General features: G+C 44.2%; 1 protein-coding gene across 1 annotated transcript in view; it reads right to left on the bottom strand.

Annotated features, from left to right (window-relative positions):
• Positions 1–4,477: 4,477 nt before the first annotated feature.
• WIPF2 (WAS/WASL interacting protein family member 2) overlaps positions 4,478–20,877 on the bottom strand; it is a 30,958-nt gene continuing 14,558 nt past the window's right edge. Inside the window, exons 2-8 of the mRNA XM_028152907.2 lie at positions 18,212–18,343; positions 14,298–14,430; positions 13,502–13,618; positions 12,514–13,170; positions 9,068–9,274; positions 6,893–6,994; positions 4,478–6,644 (exon numbers count right to left, since the gene is read on the bottom strand). Coding sequence (XP_028008708.2) covers positions 6,604–6,644; positions 6,893–6,994; positions 9,068–9,274; positions 12,514–13,170; positions 13,502–13,618; positions 14,298–14,430; positions 18,212–18,274 — 1,320 coding nt within the window. The 5' untranslated portion in view covers positions 18,275–18,343 and the 3' untranslated portion in view covers positions 4,478–6,603. The remainder of the gene's footprint in view (positions 6,645–6,892; positions 6,995–9,067; positions 9,275–12,513; positions 13,171–13,501; positions 13,619–14,297; positions 14,431–18,211; positions 18,344–20,877) is intronic.

Genomic DNA, 20,877 nt, shown 5'->3' with positions numbered 1-20,877 from the left:
TGACTGTAAAGTGTTATACTAAAATGGAGGCTTTTAAAAATATATATTTTTTATTGGTTTCAGAGAGGAAGCAACAGCACGAGATAGAAACATCAATGCTGAGAGAATCACTGATCAGCTGCCTCCTGCACGCCCCCTACTGGGGGCCGAGCCTGCAACCCAGGCATGTGCTCTTGATGGGAATCGAACCTGGGACCCTTCAGTCAGCAGGCTGAGGCTCTATCCACCAAACCAAACCATTAAGGGCCTAAAATGGAGACTTTTTGCCCAACTGGCATAACTCAGTGATTGAGCATGGACCTATGAACCAGGAGATCACGGTTCGATTCCTGGTCAGGGCACAGGCCTGAGTTGCTGGCTCGATCCCCAGTGTGGGGCGTGCAGGAGGCAGCCAATCAAAGATTCTCTCATCATTGATGTTTTTTTCTCTCTCCCTCTCCCTTTCTCTCTGAAATTAATAAAAATATATTTAAAATGAAATAAAATAAAATGGAGGCTTTTGACCAGATGATATTTTTGATATCTTAATAGGGCAATAGAACCTAAAAAGCAACCTTCACTGCTCATATTTATTTTTATAACTGGGCACCTGAAAATTGTCCTTAGTAACTTGAAATGGTAACATGTGCCCAGCCAGCCTTAAGGGATAGTGAACAACCTCCCTCCGTTACATGGGAGAGGGAGCAGAGGAAGCTGTAAGTACTTAGCATACATAGTGGAGCCTTGAAAACCTCAGGAAGGATAGCACTGGTCTATAAAAAAGCTTGCAGGAGTGAATGACCACTGTAGCAGCAGGCCGAGAATCACAGGATGTCAGATTGAAAGGTCTCTAAAAGCTTACCGACTTGAGGCATTCCCTTTCCAATATTCCAGTAGCATGCTGCACACACCACCATGCGGTTTCTTGCTTCTGTGCCTCTGTCCTTGCTATTTCCTGTCTGGAATACTGCTCGCCATCTTCCTTCCCTGGCTAATTACCATGAAGCTTTTTAAAAATATATATATATATTTTATTGATTTCAGAGAGGAGGGGAGAGGTAGAGATAGAAACATCAATGATGAGAGAGTCATTGATTGGCTGCCTCCTGCACGCCCCACACTGGGGATCGGGCCCACAATCCAGGCATGTGCCCTGATCGGGAATCGAACTGTGACCTCCTGGTTCATAGGTCAACACTCAACCACTGAGCCACTCTGGCCGGGCCCATGAAGCGTTTTTAATAGCCTGCAGAGGTTTCTCTTGGTTGCTGTCCTGAAGTCTTCTACTAGTTTCTGAGCTCCCTGGAGGCAAAGGCCCTGTCCTCTTCATCTTCATATTACAGATGCCTGGCACAGAGTAAAGTATGCAATAAATGCTTGCTGAATGGAAAGGGCATGCCTGCCAAGTGAGGCATCACCTTTCTCATGAAGATTTTTTGTGGAAAGATACCATATAGTCCTTTAAATCTCACACACCTAAACCTAGAAGTGGAGAATAATCCAATTATATGTAAAATACAATCCAGACTGGGCTCCAGTGATGTCAAAGGTGAAGTATTTCCCCCTCCAGTTATCCTCTAGGGTAGTCAGGATCCTGAGGTTGACATTTTAGTTCTCTTACCTCTGCAGAGTAATAGGAAGTCAGAGACAAGCAGCTTTCTGTACAGTGAGCCACACAGCTTGTGGCTGGGTTGGGGCAGGAAATACTTAAGAGGCACATTCACAGTGAGCAGCGGTGTCCCAGTAGTCATTAGACTGGGCAAACTACTGCCCTTATCAACTAATTCATACACAGTATCATGAGGGAAGGAATCAGATCACACTGGAAGGACCTGTCCGGCATCCTGTTGTACAAGTACATATACACATACACACACATACACACACATTAGCAGTACCATCCCAATAGGATGGAGAAAGCTTATAGCATTAGGAAGTTGAGGGTCATTTAGGCAAGCTCCATTTGAGGGCAACTGAAAGTTACAAGAGTAACAAATCAAAATAGGTAGTTTATTAATCATATTAATAACGATGGGTCAAATAATCAGGAATTAGACCAATTTGGCAAGTATGGATGAAAATTAAAGGAGCCTCATCGATTTTGATATCTAAAGTATGTGAGAGTGATTCATATACACACCCATTCTGAAATCAGTATGGGAAACAATTGCAAGACCTTTGCTCATGATGAGAGTGCAAGTTAAGCTCAATAATCCAGTGGTGATTATGTCAGCTGACCATAGTAAGCAGAGAATGTCTGGTTTAATTTTTACACCTGAAGTCAAAGTTCAAGAAAGCCTGCTAAGATTTCAACTTAAACAGTTGTGAAGAAAAACAGCCAACACCCACATAAAAACAGACACACACACACAATCTACAGGCTCGGCCCCCACCTTTGCTTCCACGCCTCAGTGTGAGAATCTGGCGTGCAACACAGGCAGAAAGAATCACAAGGGATACAAAGAAAGGACACAAGGCCAGGAGGCGTCCTGGGTTTCCTGAAATCATAAGCAAAAGGGAGTTAGGTGGCAAATATAAATAATGGCCAACTCTATCAGAACCACCCAGTCAGTATGGCTACCCAGACTGTGCTTTCCAAAACATAACAGGAGGGGAGGACAGAAAACCCTTAAGGAGCTGCAGATGCTTCTGCCCAAGTCAGTGTACCTACTTCCGGAGAGGACCTGGGGTCAACGACCACACAATCTGGAACATGAGGTCACAGGTCTCCTCCCCTCTCTATGCCACCACAGGAGGCGGGATTCCAGACAAGAGTACACAGTTCTCAGTTGTTGTTGTTTTGTAAGCAACATTTAATTAAACTGCACGGCATCCAGGAGAAACAAATGTACCAAAGAATCCAACCTGAGACCAGATTATACATTTTAGAGGGGGTTGGAAAAAAATCAATGCTAATTGGGAGAGGGAGCACTGTAATCAGAATACAACTCCAAAATAAATCATACAATAAATTATTTTTTAAAAAGAAAACTGACACACATATACACACTCACACTCTTCACACATGCATTCTAGTCTTTTATTCAGTGTTGACTGACTTCCATGCTGGTAGTGTTGGGAAATGACGAAAGATAGATGTGAGAAAAGTAGGCATGGCCCCTCTGCCATCAGTAAAATGAGATTTAAGACATGTAGGGAACCCACTGATGTTAGAAACAAGAGTAGAAAGAAGGAAACAGCAGTTATCAAGGAAGATTTTAATTGCTTCAAAGAGGGAGAGAGGAAGAAAGCACAGAAATCTAACACAAGTAAAGGCACAATGAACGTGGAGTCGAATGGAACCAAACCCTTCCTTCAGTTAAAGTTATTATTTTCTTTTTTTGTATGTTTTGAAGGTGGTTGTAGTTTAGTTTCATTTTGATGAGTCTTGAAGGCAGAGTTGTAATGCCTTCCACTCCCTAAGTTTAGGGTGGCCCAGAAAGCTACCCTAACTACATAGCCAGGGACTGAGATTTAATAGGGAAAGAAACTACAACTGGAATGTGAAGAATTTGATCTGTGGTTGATTGTAGGTTGGGTTTCCAGAAGGACAGACAGCTCAGTGTAGTGCCATCAAAGGGCCTCAGATGCCCTATACTCCACCCCCAGAGCTTTGCAGCAGACCCTGGAGTCACCCTTCTCCCCCACTCCATAAGCACTCAGCCTACAGATTATTTCAAGTGACCAGGAGAATTAAAACACACCGCAACCTGAGTTGCTCTGTAGCAAGTCTATTTACAATTTTCCTCACCTCTCCCTGGAGGTAAATCTGGGTTTCAAGTTGGGAAACTGTGGGGTGAGGGGGTGCCCCCAGTGCAATGGCCAGTGGCTAGTCTCTGCCTTTGCCAGCTGGGAGGCCTGGGATGAATTTCTGGAGACAGCAGCTTCACATCCACTGGGTGGGGTAGCCCTCGACCCTCTCTCTGTGCACCCAGGCTGGGAAAATAATAGGGCTCTGTTGCTGGAGGAAATCCCCATGACAGAGAAAACCACACCTGGAATATCGAAATGCTTTGATCCAGGTTTGGTGACCAGAGAAGAGGGGGGAAGGAGGGCATCTAAGCTCATTTAAAAACCTGGAGGCCACTGCCCTACTTCCCAGAAAGGGCGGTAAGAAACAACTATAGTATTAAGTTTTCCCCACTAGAGAAAAACATCATGAAGCCAAACCCACACAAGGGCTTTTAACACAGTTTCCTGCTTAGTTGGGCAATGTCTCCTCCTTCTGGGAGGGGAGAAGGGGGTTAATGGGACTGGGCAATAGCCTCAACATGAGACCAGCCATCTCCCTCGGAAGAGACGACATTCCCATAAGCAGATAAAAAGCCATTTAAAAGGTGAGCAGTTGTAGTGCTTTTGCAGCCAGCCCACCTTCAATCTATATTACAAGCTTTTTACAACATACAAAATAGATCAATAACTATGAGGATCACATTCCCATTCTTCAATAGTAAATATACATGATAAATCTGTTATTAACAGAGGGACCAAATATGGATAAGGCAAAAGACATTTAAATAAGTACTGTGTCACCAACATGCGCTGAAGAAAATGCATCCAACTAGATCTAGACTGAGGCCTTTTCCCATGAGGCCAAGAAAATGAAAATACACCAATACCCACGTGACACAGTCCAAATGCTGGGGAATCTGAGCAGCAGGTCAAGGGGAGGAAGATATCAGCCCCAATGAAAAGCTGTGGTTTGGCTTTTACTTGTGATACTGATTTTGATGTTCTATGTTTGAGGAAAGGGGAAAAAAATACATTTCTATAACATTATACAAAAGGCATCAACTCCCATTTCAAAAATAAATGGGAAGACTTCACAGTCCAAGTTGAGTACTGATCAGCATCTACCCTGGAACTCTGCTGCAGTAACCACTCTTGTTCTCCCTCCATTAGTGTCCCCTCTCTCAGCTCTATTCACTTCAGGATGCCAGGGACATTACTGGGAGGTAACTACTAACAGGTTTGAAAATAATGATAATGATTAGAGAAGTGAGATGACAGACCTAATCACTGTTTGTCAATATGGTCCAGGAGATGATCAAGGATAGCAGAACCCATACAAATAACCCAAGTTGAGCCCTCTCTCTTCTGGCACTGGGAAGACTTGGGTTTCATCCGGCACCACGCACAGATCCTCAGTCTATGATCCAATAGGCTGGAAAGGTCCCTAAAATAGTTCAAGCCTGTGATGTAATTTTTTAACAGACTTTCCCCAACCATTCCAAAAAATCACCTTGGCCTCCTTGCTCTTACTTCAAGCTTTGAGTAGCCTCTGCACTTGGCAGCAGCAAACCAAACACCTGTGTGTGGAGCCCAGGAGCCCTATTCTGCTGTTCTGTAACTAGGACCTGGAAGACGAAGAAACAACATATTGCTGGCTGCCAAAGAAGGTAACTGGGCTGAGAGTCATCTCACCAAAGTCTTTGTGCTTCTTGGCACAGAGGAATCTTTGACTCATGAGCCTCCTCACTGTTCTCTACTCTGCTGTTCACCCCTGCCGTCTTGGAAAGGCAAGGATGGAGAGAAAAGAAGAGGAAGCTCCTTTTCAGTCAGTGGGCTGTGAACTCTACAACAAGCTTCACCTTCCCTTCTTTGTCACCATGGCGTACCCATCAAGGGGTGTAGTTTCTGGACAGGACTGAGTGGATCCCTGTCCTTCAGGGCCAGCCAGAAAAGACCGAGGTGGACGCAAGGTCTTACATAAGACCAAGACCCCAGCCCTATCTTCCTATCTCCCACCAGAAGTTTTTGGAGTTTGTGAACGTGGAATGAACAAAAGTGACTTTCCTCTTGAGCGCCTGGGTGGTGGTGGGAGGAAACATCATCCCTCAGCCTCAGCACCCTGAGGAAATGGAGATGGGGGGGAGGAGGGGGAAAGAGAGTCCCAGAGGACTCAAATGGCTCCAGGTCCCTTTGCTGCAGAGAAACTGACTAACACTAAAAGGCTCGCCAGTTTATTTACCCTCCCTTTTTATTAGATGTTTAGTTCAACTGATTAGTATTTAGTGTTTATATCCAACTTATCTCTGGAGTGAGGGTATGGGGTAGGGTAAGAGCAAAACCAAAATACCCCCGAAAATAAAGCAGACCCATTCCCTTGTCCTTTCTCAAACTTGACCTTTAAAACAGATCACTTCTCTGCAAACTCCTTTCTTGTTTCACTAAAAATGTCCCCAACCCCCAAGTCCTGGCCATGTCAGCCTCCTAAATGATAAAATATACCCGCCAAGCTTCCCCCAAAGTGGGTAGGAGGAGGTAGGAGTACCATTCTCCGCCCTGCCCCAACAATGAGTTAATTCATCACAACAAGGCACCTTTCCCCACGAGGAAAGCAGGCGACATGAAGCTGTTTCCTCATCTGGCTAGCAGGGATTGCTAGAGGGAGGGATGGACGCAGGGTTTGAGACCCTACTGTCAATACAGAGTCCAATCACCAAGTCCAGAAGACGAGATGCATAGATGGAGGCGAGCTGGGCGGACGCTTGGAGTCTAGAGGTTGGTTGCACTGGAGAAACACGTGAGGAGTTCTCATGCAGGTTTCGGGGGAATGGGAGGGACCATCTGAGAGGAGGAGAGGGTCCAGCCTTTTCCTGAGGAACAGGACCCGCCCAGGCTTCACCTGAGAATGGGTGGCAGAGGTGGGGCTCCACGGGCAGCTGGAAAACATTAACAATAAAAACCACGTACACAAGACTACCCACCAGATCTTGAATAACCCAAACATTCCTAAAATGAGAGACAGGCTCTCTAAGCTAACCTTTAACACTGAGGGATTAGGTTTCGTTTTTGTTTTTAAAGAAAATGGAGATGAGGAGAAACAAATTTTAAGAAAATTTCTAAGAAAAGCACACTGATTCTATTTTTTATGCAATTATGAAAAAACTTTCATGACTACTCGTCTCACCTCGGTTTGTTTTGCTGGGATATACTCTCTGAAAGTGTTTATATTCTTCTGGAGCAGGAAAGTCTTCTACTGGATGGAAAGAATACTTTGACTCAAAATCATCTACAAAAGAAACAGAATATTAATTCATTTCACCCTTCTGACCCTTCTTTGTGCCACTTCTGACCCTCTGTACCACTTCTGACCCTCCCCTTTTTGGTCTCCATTCATTCTGATGTACGTGAGGGCCTGCCTTGCCCACTAAACCAAGGTTTCTAAGGACAGCAATAGCATCGCTCTATGTGCCTTGTATGCCCAGATGTGCTCAAAGGCTCTCTACATTAAGGGATTAGTCTTTGGCCTGGTTGTTTTTGTTTGTTTGTTTTGTTAATCCTCACTCGAGGATATTTTTCCATTTATTTTTAGAGAGAGTGGGAGAGGGAAAGATAGAACCATCGATGTGAGAGAAACACGTTGATTGGTTGTCTCCAGCCGGGCCCAGCCGGGGAGGAGCCTGTAATCGAGGTATGTGCCCTTGACTGGAATCGAACCCGGGACCCTTCAGTCCCCAGGTCGATGATCCATCCACTGACCCAAACCGGCTAGGGCTTGACCTGGTTTTTAAAAGTATTTCCACCAAAAATCAGGCATGTAACAAGAAAGGAGCACAGCTGTTTGAATGGGAGGAGAAAAAAATATAATTCTTTAACACAGCTACCTTAGAGACTATCACCATGGGATACCAACTGAACTGAATCTACGAATTGGTAGAAATTAACCTAAAATGGGAATATTTGTCACCAACGAGTGAGAGTTCTGACCAGATAATTCCCTTTTGGCCCAGGTTACCCTCATATAATTCTGCAACACAGTTGGGATAGCCATCTCACGGCCCCCGGGCCCACTTTCCATGGCCCCTCTATAAGAAGGCTCAAATGCTCTATGGGTGTGGCTTGATGACATTCCAAAGGACTTGAAGCAAAAATGCTGGTCTAGTCAGAATACACTAGAGAGCAAGGGTAGACAAGAGTGTTAGGTCTGAAAGGGATTGTACAGATCTTCCCAGGAGTCTAATGATACCTTTGGATAACCCATGAACACAGACAATAGGGTGGTGAAGGCGAGGGGCGGGCTAGAAGGGATCAATGGGGGTTAAGGGGGACATATTGAATACTTTCAACAATAAAGATTTTAAGAATAAATAACTAAAGAAGTTAAGGAGAAGAAATACGAGTTAGAGAGGTAGGTTAAAAAAATTATCTTAGGTGGGGCCTAAGATTCATTGATAACCTTGGAAAAGTTCATCTGACACACTCCTGATTTAGTCAACCTCCTCATTTCACAGATAAGGGAAGTGAGGCCCAGAGACGTGAAGCAACTTCCTTAAAGTAACACAGCTAGTTAGTGGCTTTGGATTACTAGGTAAATATTTTCTACATAGTGGGATGTTTTTTGTGTGGCAGTTTTATAACTTTCTTCAACAATCAGCAGTTAGTTCTCATGCACATTAACTGTAGATTTTTAAAAGTGGTATGTAGGTAACCAACATACAGAGACTGCTTGGTGAATCTTCATCCTCACTATGGTATGGGACATTCCTTATTCCTTTGGCCCAGACAGCTTTGTTGAGTCTGGTGTCACTGTGTACATCCGGAGTTCCCATCTCCTTCATGGCAAATTTTTGCATCTCTTCGAGTGCTTCTTGAAACTCACTTCATGGATGTGCTTGTGAATGCTGATGGTCACTAACTCTCTGATGGCAGAGGGGCCCTCTTCTTGCCACCCTTCTTTGTGGGAGCCATTATGCCAGGCCCAAGTTGGAAAGAAAGTTTATTTTGTTTTTAAAGGGCCAGAAAGGAGCTCTCCTTCCTAGGGGAATACTCACTTCCTGTCTGAGTAATCCTGAAGAAGATGAAGTCTCTGACTTAAAGGTAACCACAGCTAATGATCCTTAGGGAGCAAGAGAATGGCTTTAGAGTTAGCATGACACCTGCTGATTTTACTTCAATCTATCCCAAAGCAACCCATGCTTAGAATTTACAAAAGGGAAGGAACATCAATGGATAGGGATTAGAAGTCAGATGTAAAGTCAGGAGAGGAACTGCTGTGAACAACAGATATAAGTGACCATTCCCATTCTACTGGAATTAGTAAGTCACCACAGGAACTATGAGACTACAACAGCTAGCTACTCACCCAAGAAAGATCGAACAGTGGTAATAGAATCTCTGTGGCCATTCCTCAAGGGTGGAGGAGGAGGAGGTGGTGGCCCAGCTGGCGTCCTTGAGGGCGGAGGTGGGGGCTTTCCTCGGCTCAGAGGTTCTGACCCGTGTCGGTATGGTGGTGGGGGAGGGGGAGCATCCCTGGCACCATTTCGGATCATGGGTGGCGGGGGTGGAGGAGCTGCAATTAAAATCCAATGCAGTTAGGTTTGGCTGTAGAGGCTGTGTGAGCCTCTGAGCACCATGTTAAATATCATATTCACCTTCCTCCCATCCCTGCTCTACCAAAGTTCAGAATAAATGTGTGACTCTTTTTCATTTCCCATGACAAGTCAGTTAAGAACTCTCTGTATTCTTGATTTTTGTCCTGCTTTTCCATGTCTTCCTCCACAATTCTAATTCAGGACTGTCTCATACTTAGTCTGTTCTACTACAAAAAGCCTCCCAAATGTTCTTTTTGCTTCTAATCTTTTATACCAATCCACTGTGTGCACCATCAACTCACTCATCTCCCCAACTTGGCTCAAACTTTTTCAAGAGCTTTGCAGTTCCTACATCATAAAGTTTCAATCCGATTGGGTTTCCCCCAATTATCCTCCTTTTTTATACAGTAACCCTTTACCTCAGTGAGTCTGATCTCACCTGGTACTCTTCCTTTTTTTTTTATTGGTTAATCCTCATCCGAGGATGTTTTTTTCATTGCTTTTCAGAGTGGAAGGGAGTGAGGCAGAGAGAGAGAAAGTGAAACACTGATGTGAGAGAGACACATCCACTGGTTGCCTCCCTCCTGCAGGCACTCGGACACAGGTATGTGCCCCTGACCTGGAATCAAACCCACAACCTTGTGGTATGCGGGCCAATGCTCTAACCATTGAGCAATGCCAGCCAGTTCTCCTCTTCCTTTCTTGATTCCTAAGCTGGGTTAGGTACCCCTCATCTGCACTCCCACCTCTGTATCTCAACCATTCTACTATATTGTACTATACTTATTCATTAGATGTGCCACCTCCTGATATACTGTATGTTCATTAAAGTCAGAGCATTGTCCATTCATCTAAGTACCCAACCACAACCAAATGTACAGCAGATGGCAGGCATTCAATCAACCTTTGCTGAACACACCAAATTACCTATGCTTTGCTCTTGTGACTCCTCCACAACACTCGGGAATGCCATCCCTCTCCCCTTACTACCAAACCCTAGCTCTCCTTTAAGGTTCAACTCCAGTTTCATCTTCTCAAGGCTTTCCCAAAGCAATCTACTCTATTCCGAACTCCTCCTTCTTTGGTCTCCCAAAGCACTTATAGGGATGTCACTTTTTAAAAATATATATTTTTATTGATTTCAGAGAGGAAGGGAGAGGGAGAGAAAGATAGAAACATCAATGATGAAAGAGAATCATTGATCAGCTGCCTCCTGCACACACATACACCCTCCCCCCGCCACTGGGGATCGAGCCCACAACCCGGGCATGTGCCCTGACCTGGAAACAAACCATGACCTCCTGGTTCATAGGTCGATGCCCCCCAACTCCCTTAAGGGATTTCCATATTTTTATCTCCAAGTCCTCTCTCATTCCTGCATTTGTGAACTCATTCCAATTAGACTTTTACTTTCACCTTCCCTCCACCACTCCACTAATACCCAAAAAGATCCCATGTTGTTTGGAGTCCCCCAAAATGACTCCCATATTGTTGGGACCAATGTCATCTCGGGCTTCAACTTAACTGACCTAGCTGTAGCATTGGACACAACCCTAGAAGAGGTAGATGAGATTGTGTATTCTCTTTACAAAATAGCATGAAAGCACACAGTGAGGGAGACCAGGACAGCTGTCTGGGGCTTTCTCATATCCAGGAATTTTGGCTCACTCAGTCTTGGAATTTCTCCATCACTCTTTCTTCCTTTCCCTCCTTCCTTCCTCACTAGAGGATCTTTCGCAGCTTGCCCTGCTTGGCAGTCTTTATCTCTCTGACCTCTAATCTAGGAGGGCCCCCAGGCTTAGACCTCTTCTCTATACTCTCTCCCTGGGTGATCTCACTCAGTTGTTTTCAATATCGTTCAAATTTCTCTCTCTAGCCTAGACCTCTCCCCTGAACTTCTAAGTTGATAGCCAATCACCAATTATTTCCTCTTGAAAGTCTAACAGGCATCTCAAACTTGAGTTGTCCAAAACCGAGTATCTTCCTCCAAACCCGCTGTGGTCCTACCCACCTGCCCAGTTTCTTGCAATAGCTTCATAAGTGGCATCTTTTTGCCACCTTCTTCCTGCAGTCTGTTCTCAACATAAAAGCTGCTATTTTTATTTTTTTTAACGTATGTTTTTATTGACTTCAGAGTGAGGAAGGGAGAGGGAAGAGAGGGATAGAAATTCAATGATGAGAGAGAATAATTTATTGGCTGCCTTCTGCCCACTGGGGATCAAGCACAACCCGGGCATGTGCCCTGACCGGGAAACAAACCATGACTGCTCCTGGTTCACAGGTCAATGCTCAACCACTGAACCACACCAGCTTGACTAAGCTGTCCTTTTTAAAGGTAAATATATGCTACTTCTCTGTTCCAACCCCTCCAGTGGCTTCCAATATTAAACAAAGTAAAACCCTAAGTCTTTACAAAGTCTTACAATGTTCTCCCATGCAAATCTAGCTTTCTGATCCTATGTTCTGCCACTCTTCTCCTCACTCATTCTAGTCCTGTCTCAAGGTCTTTGCATTTGCTGTTCTCAGTGCCTGCTTAGCTTATTCCCATACTGTCTTCAGTCTTTACCAAATTGTTGCTTTATTAGTAAGGCCTTCCCTGACCCTAACCTCATCCCCACCCCTGCAATTGGAAATATCATCACCCTACCCCACCCGTTTATCCTATCCCCCTTCTCTGCTTTGTATTTCTCTAAAGCACCTACATACTATGTATTTACAGACTAATATATATATTTTAAAATAAATATATATATTTTTTAATATATTTTTATTGATTTCATAGATGAAGGGAGAGGGGGAGAGAGATAGAAACATCAATGATGAGAGAGAATCATTGATTGGCTGCCTCCTGCACACCCCCTCCTGGGGATGGAGCCCACAACCGGGCATATGCCCTTGACTGGAACTGAACCTGGGATCTTTCGGTCCACAGGATGACACTCTACCCATTGAGCCAAACCGGCTAGGGCTTAAATATATTTTACTAATTTATTTGACTATATCGTAGAACAGGATTTTTTTTTACATTTTCTATTTATTGCTGCTTCCCTAACAATAAAGTCTGACTCACAAAAAGGCATTCAATAAACCTGTTGAATGAGTAAGTGAATTCTTATCTTCAATCACTAAAGGAGAGCTCTGGGGGAAAGAGTGAAGAGAAAAGAGAAGCTCAACTCCCAGTGTGTTAGGAAAAAGAAAGGTGTTTGCAGGCACTTACCTGCTCCCCGACTGGGAGGCTCTCGGGCTGGGGGAGGTGGCCTATTACTCTGTAAAGAAGGAGAGACTGAAGTAGGTGGAGGAGGTGCTAGGCCTCTGACAGGCCCTGGTGTCTTCCTATGCAAAGAATTGTGTCTCTGTGGCAGCTCAGGGGCCGACTCATTAGTGGGACTAGAGGGTCCATTGGGGACCCCTGGAGGCTGACGGTAAGGCGGCGGAGGAGGAGCCAGAGACTGGCCACTTGGTCCCGTTCTGATATTCACAGGGGAAGGAGGTGGTTTGACAGGGGGTGGAGCAGGAGGTCCATCTCGACTAGGGTGAAGCCTTTGTCCGGGCGTGGGTGGCAAGGGTTTCTCTCTGTTGTAGGCTGGGGCTTTGTTGCTGTGCATAGGCAGAGGTGTAGGGGGTGCGTTGGCACGCCGCCCTGGTGGTGGCGGAGGAGGGGCAGAGGAGCTGTGCTTCATGCCCGTACTGCTGGTGGTGATAGGCCGAGAGAGGTCCGGTAATGAAGGTCTCTGCATCCGGGGCAGTTCTGGGAGTGAGGCTCGGCCGCTGTCTGTATCATCTTGAGGGCGCCCACTGGCTGTAGACACCGGAGGCCTTGGGGCAGCAGCTCGAGAACTGGGAACGTGCAGGGCTGGCTTACCAGCTAGGTTCTCTACAAACAGACCAGACAGCACGCTGGGTCAATAGAGCTAGAGATCTGTTGCTTAGTATCTCTAAGTCACCCAGCCTCATTTCCTTGCACAGCAGCAGGGGAAGTATTTGTATAGTACTGGGTTTTAATCTGGCCCATTAAAAAATATTGCTGATATAAGTTGAATACATTTTTATGTAATGCCTTTGCTTTAATATACTCTGTAACTCCACTTCTGCTCCCTTTCCTTCCTCCCACCTCTACCACATTCCTCAACCCCAGATGAACCACCTGGGACCAGAAGGAAATGAATGCACTTGGGAAATATTGTAAGAAAGTACTTATCAGATACCTGAAACGTCCTTAGCTCCCACAGGGCGGAGCTTCGGCACTCCTCCTTGGAAGAGACCTCCCTTGGGCTGCAGGGCACCTGCTCCGGAGCCATAACCACCACCGCTTCCTTTGGGTTCTGGAAAGCATACCATTAGAGCTGTCATTTCATATGCTCCAAGCTGGTGACCAAGTTAATCCTGAGGAGAAACTCCTCCTCTATTTGGGTTCTAATTTGCAAACAAACCAATCTTGCTTTTGCCTTTCCATTAAAAAAATAAAAGTGAAGCCTCTCTGCTCCACAGCTTCATGAAGGGACGCAAGTCTTTGCTCTGATGAAAGAAAAACGAAAGGAACAAGGAGCCAACCTTCCCTTATTTGGTTGGGCCGGAGGGATAACCTGGATAAAGACATGTTCAACAGAGTTCTTTGGGCTCTGCTCTCATAGTCTGGGATTATAAGGGGTCTAATGGCCAGGAACACAGGTGTGAACAAACTCTCCAGTGGCCTTTCAGAATGGACACTTGCAGCAATTATGAAATCATCATTGGCTTCAGCTGAGCGGTTTTTAGGCCTGTAACAAAGGGACCTGTCTCCTCAGAGAACAGCCAAGGATGTGCCCTAACAAGCATAAGCAGCACTAGTGAGAGTAGGAGATGGAAGTCTTACTGAGAATGCTTCCCAAAAGTCAAAAAGATGTTCCTAAGGGACGGGAAGACACTCAAGGGACATCCCAGGAAAAAACTCGCCCACTCAAGACCCAGCAAAAAAATGACAGCCCCGCCAAGTTTCCAAATCAGTCCTAGGCTTAGACTCACTCTCAATGACGGGAGCGCTCCGATCATTAATGTTGGTCACCTTCTTCAGCTTGGTCCCTTTGCAGATGTCCTGTAGGAGGGCGCCTCGACCCCGCTGCTCATCTCTACTCAGCTTGATCTGCTCTGTGTTTCCCTAGAGGAAGAGGAATAGATAAGAAGTTCACCATAAACAGTCCCCTTCATCACAAGCTTGGGATAATGCCTTAAGCCGAACTGAGGGTTCCATGTGACACCTATCTAACTTAATCAGATATATATGCCACACCTCACGCAATGGTAATGTACATTACCATTCTTGTTAGTCCTTTTGCTCCTATTGTACCTCTTATTCAGATGTCTCTGACTGGAGGCCTGCAACTAATACTTACTGAATACCTAATGCACTAGGCTTGTGTGTTAGATGCTTTAGATGTATCAGCATCATCAAGCAAACATCTACTGAACCCCTGCCAGGCTTTAGGTATTGTGCTAAGCACGTTACTTTCATTATCTCATTTAAATGTTGAAACAGGCTATGATGAACTACAACAGGAGCACAGGGAGAGGCAGCAAGATAAATGGCCCAGGTCTATATAAGAAATAACCAAAAGAATAGATTATTAAATACAAGATGTTAATAACAACTGGTAATTTTGGGGGGAAAAATAAAGTTAAATACATTCCTACCTCACAGCTTATTCTCAAACAATTCTAGCTGAATTATAATATTTAAGTGTAAAAACTACAGAAGTACTATATTAAAAAAATTGCTAAGGGAAGAACAGTCTAAACATGACAACTAAAACACAGGAAAAGAAAAGAAAAATAAATAAATAAATAATACAGGAAAAGATCAACAGATTTGTTTACTACAAATTACTTATTAGGAATATAAGCAAATAAACAGGTGATATACTGGAAGGAAAAATCATCTGTGACAAATGTAACATATGATAGACACAAAGATAGTGTCCTAAATCTATAGAGCATTAACATAAAAAGATGACTTAGGAATCAACAGGATAATAAACAAAGAATATGAACAACACTATGTAAAAGAAATCAAAGAACCCAGCTGGTATGGCTCCATGGTTGAGTGTCGACCTATGAACCAGGAGATCACAGCTCGATTCCCAGTCAGGGCACATGCCTGGGTTGCTGGCTCAATCCCCAGTGAGGAGCTTGCAAGAAGCAGCCGGTCAATGATCTCTCTCATCATTGATGTTTCTATCTCTCTCTCCCTCTCCCTTCCTCTCTGAAATCAATAAAAATATATTTAAAACAAAAGAAATAAAAAAGCCAGCAAAAATGAAAAAACAACAACAACCAACAACAATAAAAAAGTACAAGGTAAAACACATTATCATTATCTACCTATGACATTGGTGAAGGTTAAAATTGTAACTAAAAAGGATGCTAGCTTTGCCCTAGCCGGTTTGGCTCAGTGGATAGAATGTCAGCCTGAGGACTGAAGGATCCTGGGTTCGATTCTAGTCAAGGGCACATACCTTGGTTGCAGGTTCCCTGGCCCTGATTGAGGTGCATGCAGGAGGCAACCAAACAATGTGTCTCTCTCACAATGATGTTTCTCTCTGTCTCTCCCTCTCCTTTCCACTCTCTAAAAAAATCAATGGAAAAATATCCTTGGGTGAGGATTAACAAACAAACAAAAAAATGCTAGTTTTTTGAAGGCAGGAACCACAGTGAGCAATGATGTACAGTGCCTGGCACCTGGCAAATGTTCAAAAAATGTGTAGTATAACTAACTGCCCAATGGTGGTCATAAGGATTCAGGGAAACAGGCACTCTTTTGTACTACCTGCAGTTAGATAAATTGGTATGATCTTTCTAGAAAGTGGTTTGTGTGTTAAACACCTTTTAAAAGTCTAGCACAGGAATTCTACTTCTAGGAAATGACTTTAAGAAAACAATTGAGCCAAAACCGGTTTGGCTCAGTGGATAGAGCGTCAGCCTGCGGACTGAAAGGTCCCAGGTTCGATTTCGGTCAAGGGCATGTATCTTGGTTGCAGGCACATCCCCAGTAGGGGGCGTGCAAGAGGCAGCTGATCGATGTTTCTCTCTCATCGATGTTTCTAACTCTCTCTCTCTCTCTCCATTCCTCTCTGTAAAAAAATCAATAAAATATATTTTTTTAAAAAAGAAAACAATTGATTAAGTGCACAAACATGTTAATACTATAGCAAAAACACAGTTTATAATAGCACAAAACTGAAAATAATCTAGAAGTTAAACCAAAAAGAACTATGATAACCATACAATGGGATGCCAGATAAGCTCTTAAAGAAGTAAATATCTTTTCATGATAGTAAATGTTTACCACAATCAAGTACAAAACAGTATAAAACAATATATATAGGGTGATTCCAGTGTTCTCTTCTATATTAACCTAAGAACTTATCTCATAAGGTAGTTTTTAGAAATGACAATACTTTTCAAGAGCCTAGCAGTGTCTGGTGTATAATAAAAGCTCAATGGCCTTAGTTGGTTTTGCTCAGTGGATAGAGCGTAGGTCCTTGGACTAAAGGGTCGAGGGCACGTACCTTGGTTGTAGACTTGTTCTCAGATCCCCAGCCCTGGTCAGGGAGCTTATGGGAGGCAACCAGTTGATGTGTCTCTCTCACATCAATGTTTCTCTCTCTCTGTCTCTCCCCTCCCTACCACTCTAAAAGTCAATGGAAAAATATCTCAGGTGAGGATTAACAAAACAAAACAAAACAAAAAAGTTCAATGCATAGTAGCTAGATTTCATTTCACACACAGCAAATTTCTGGAAGGATACACACTGATACTAGCAAAAGTTAACTTCTGGTAAGAATTATTTATGTTTATCTGTATTTTCTAGTTTTCCCATAATCTCCTATATAATAAAAAGCTAGTATGCAAATAGACTGAATGGCGGAACAACCGAACAACCGGTCACTACGACGTGCACTGACCACCAGGGGGCGTGCGCAAAACATGGCGGGCATCAGCAGCAGATGACAGAGCATGGAACATGGCGGGCATCAGCAGCAGATGACAGAGCACGGAACATGGCGGGCATCAGCAGCGGTGGGATGGTAGAGCAGAATGGTGGGGGCGGGAGGAGAGGGGGCCAGACCAGGGGCGAGCCTCTGGTGGTTACTGAAAATTCTTTGCTCCCGTGTGCTGCAGTCCCACCGGGGTGCCGCTGCTGGCCCCGATCACTTGACGCCGTCAGTGGGTGCAAGCATCAGTGGGTGCAAGCGGTGGCTGCTGGCCCTGATCGCCCCTCAAGGCTTCTCCACCTCCCCCAGCTCCTGAAGGGCGATTGGGGCTGGCAGCCACTTCTCACACCTGCTGCCAGCACCAGCCCCACTCGCACCCGCAGCCGGCACTGGAGCTGCCACTCACACCCGCTGCGGGTACCCGGCTGCCACCCCGATCAGCCCTGAGGGCTTCTCCGCCTCTCCCTGCTCCACTGGTTTTAAACATCTCATTACTGACACTTAAGTCTTCTCGCTAATACATTCCATAAACTCCTTTCTTTCTTGATGGGGTGTTAGACTTGATGGATTTGGTTTTAAAATGAACTGATTTGGAGAAGATGAAATGGTAGCAAAGAATCATCCACCAGAAATTGCTACTCCTTTTCTCAAAGATGCCAAAGAAATGATGTACTGACCTTTAAGAACTAAGTTTTAGGAGGGAAACATCAGTTCCTACTCTGATGCCACCTGTCCAAATATCCACTTAGACTGACCCAGGACAAGAAAACAAGAAGCTATTATGGTCCTCAGAAGACTTCTCAAAAATCAGAACTAATTGATAAGACTTGACTTGTTTATTCTCCATCTTCCTGCACCACAAGTCTTTGAGAGTAAGGTATGGCTTATACCAGGAAGCCTTAAATATCCATTAAGGTTTTGAGATAGCTGAGTGGAAGGATTACCCACCTGATTAAAAGTGGGAGGTGGAGGAGGACCAGGAGGGGGTGGAGGGGGAGGAGGAATTGGCATCCTTGCCCAGCTCGCAGTTGACACTGCTCTCTCTCCGTTTTAATTTGCAGCTTTAGGTCACTCATATACCTGCAAATTAAATAAAAATTCATGAGAACTTTGCCATTACAGACACTGAGTACCAAGAGAACGAGGGGAATGGGCCTGACATCAGGGAAACTAAGCACCTCATTTACTAGTTCCACTGTGATATAGTCCAGGGCTTGGTCAACTTTTTCTATAAAAGGCCAGATAATAAATATTTTAGGTTTTGTAAGGCGCATACAGTCTCTGATGCCTATTATTCTTTTTGTTTTTAATATTTTTATAATAAATTTTATTTTTTTAGGTTCAAAGCAAAACTGAACAGAAAGTACAAACAGCACTCATATACCCCTGTACCCTCCCCCTGCCACCCAACACACACACAAGCCTCCCCAACTATCTACACCTTGCAGTGGTCCCTTTGTTACAATAGAATCTATATTGACACCTCATTATCACCCAACGTACATAGTTCACATTGGAGTCCACTCCTGGTGTACATTCTATGGGTTGTGACAAATGTACAATGACAACTACCCACCACTGTAGTATCATACAGAAGAGTTTCACTGCCCTAAAATAATGTGATCTATCTATTCCTCTGGCAACCACGTATCTATTGTCTCTATAGAATTGCCTTTTCCAAAATGTCATATAGTTGGAATCATAATAGGTAGCCTTTTCAGATTGGCTTCCTTTACTTAGGCATTTAAGTTTCTTCCATGTATTTTCAGGACTGGATAGCTGATTTGTTTTTAGCGCTGAGTAATATTCCACTGTCTGGGTGTACCACAATTTATTTATCCATTCACCTACTGAAGGATATTTTGGTTGCTTCCAATTTTAGCAATTATGAATAAAGCAGCTATAAACATACTTGTGTGGACATAAGTTTTCAACTCATTTGAGTAAATACTTAGGAGCATGATTGCTGGATCACAGGGTAATAAACTGCCAAACTGCCTTCCAAAGTGGCTGTACCATTCTGCATTCCCAAGAACAATGAAGAGTTCCTGCTGCTCCACATTCTTGTCAGTATTTGGTGTTGTCAGTGTTTTAGATTTTGGCCATTCTAATAGGTGTGTAGTGGCTCAATGTGTCAGAAACAGAAAAGACAGAAGAATCGGTATCTAGAGAAATATGAGGCTATGCACACAGCTCAGTGTTCTAAAATTTGTTAACTTCCTGAATTCATTCATTCATGAATTCACCTACCATCCAATAAATATTTATTGAGCACCCATCAGATGCCAAAGCATCTATCTATATAATATAAGCTTGAGCGACCTTTACAGCGTAACAACCAGAACGACCGGTCACTATGATGCACACTGACCACCAGGGGGCAGACGCTCAATGCAGGAGCTGCCCCCTGGTGGTCAGTGTGCTCCCGTAGGGGGAGCGCCACTCAGCCAAAAGCCAGATTCACGACTGCCGAGTGCAGCAGCGGTGGCGGGAGCCTCTCCTGCCTCCGCAGCAGCGCTAAGGAGCAGCGAGCCAAGCAGTAAAGAGCAGCGAGCAGGTGGGCGGTAAGGAACGAGGGTTCCCGGACTGCGAGAGGGTGCAGGCTGTGCTGAGGGAAGACACCCCCCCCCGCCCCGCCCCGTGCACAAATTTCATGCACCGGGCCTCTAGTTGTTCTGTAACAGTGGTTCTCAGCTGGGTGATTTTTGTCCCCCAGGAGACAATTAGCAATGTCTACAGACAGTTTTTTTTTATATATATATATTTTATTGATTTTTTTACAGAGAGGAAGGGAGAGGGATAGAGAGCTAGAAACATCGATGAGAGAGAAACATCAATCAGCTGCCTCCTGCACACCCCCTACTGGGGATGTGCCCGCAACCAAGGTACATGCCCTTGACCGGAATCGAACCTGGGACCTTTCAGTCCGCAGGCTGACGCTCTATCCACTGAGCCAAACCGGTTTTGGCTACAGACAGTTTTGATTGATACCAATGAGGGATGCTACTGGCATCTAGTGAACAGAAAACAGGATGCTGCTAAACATTCTATAACACATAGGACAGCCCCCTCCCCACAACAAAGAATTATCCAGGCTAAAATGTCAATAATGCTGAGGTTGCCCAGCTGGTGTGGCTCAGTGGATGAGTGTCAATCTATAAACCAGCAGGTCATGGTTCAATTCCCAGTCAGGACACATGCCTGGGTTGTGGGCTCGATCCCCAGTGTGAGGTGTGCAGGAGGCAGCCAATCAATGTTAACAAAAGTTATACTTGTAACATTTTCTATGTTTATTGGTATTCTCTATTTTTTCCCATAGTTTTAGTACAGTAAAAATATTTTAATATCATTAACCATTTAATGAAATGATAAGCTATTCACAATGTATTAGTAATATCAGATTAGAAATCAGTAGATATATTAAAAAAAAAGAGGTTGTGCTCTCATCATTGATGTTTCTATCTCTCTCTCCCACTCCCTTCCTCTCTGAAATCAATAAAAATATTTAATACTAGTAATAATGCTAAGGTGAATAAACCCTGTTCTAGAAGCTGAACAAGTTTCTACAATCTTGGGCTTACAATCTAGTGGAAGAGAGAAACAAATATAATCTC

Source organism: Eptesicus fuscus, chromosome 20 (genome assembly GCF_027574615.1).
Source record: "Eptesicus fuscus isolate TK198812 chromosome 20, DD_ASM_mEF_20220401, whole genome shotgun sequence".
In the NCBI taxonomy this organism is placed as follows: Eukaryota; Metazoa; Chordata; class Mammalia; order Chiroptera; family Vespertilionidae; genus Eptesicus; species Eptesicus fuscus.
Note: the sequence above shows the minus strand (reverse complement) of the source record. Positions and strands in the feature narration are given on the sequence as shown.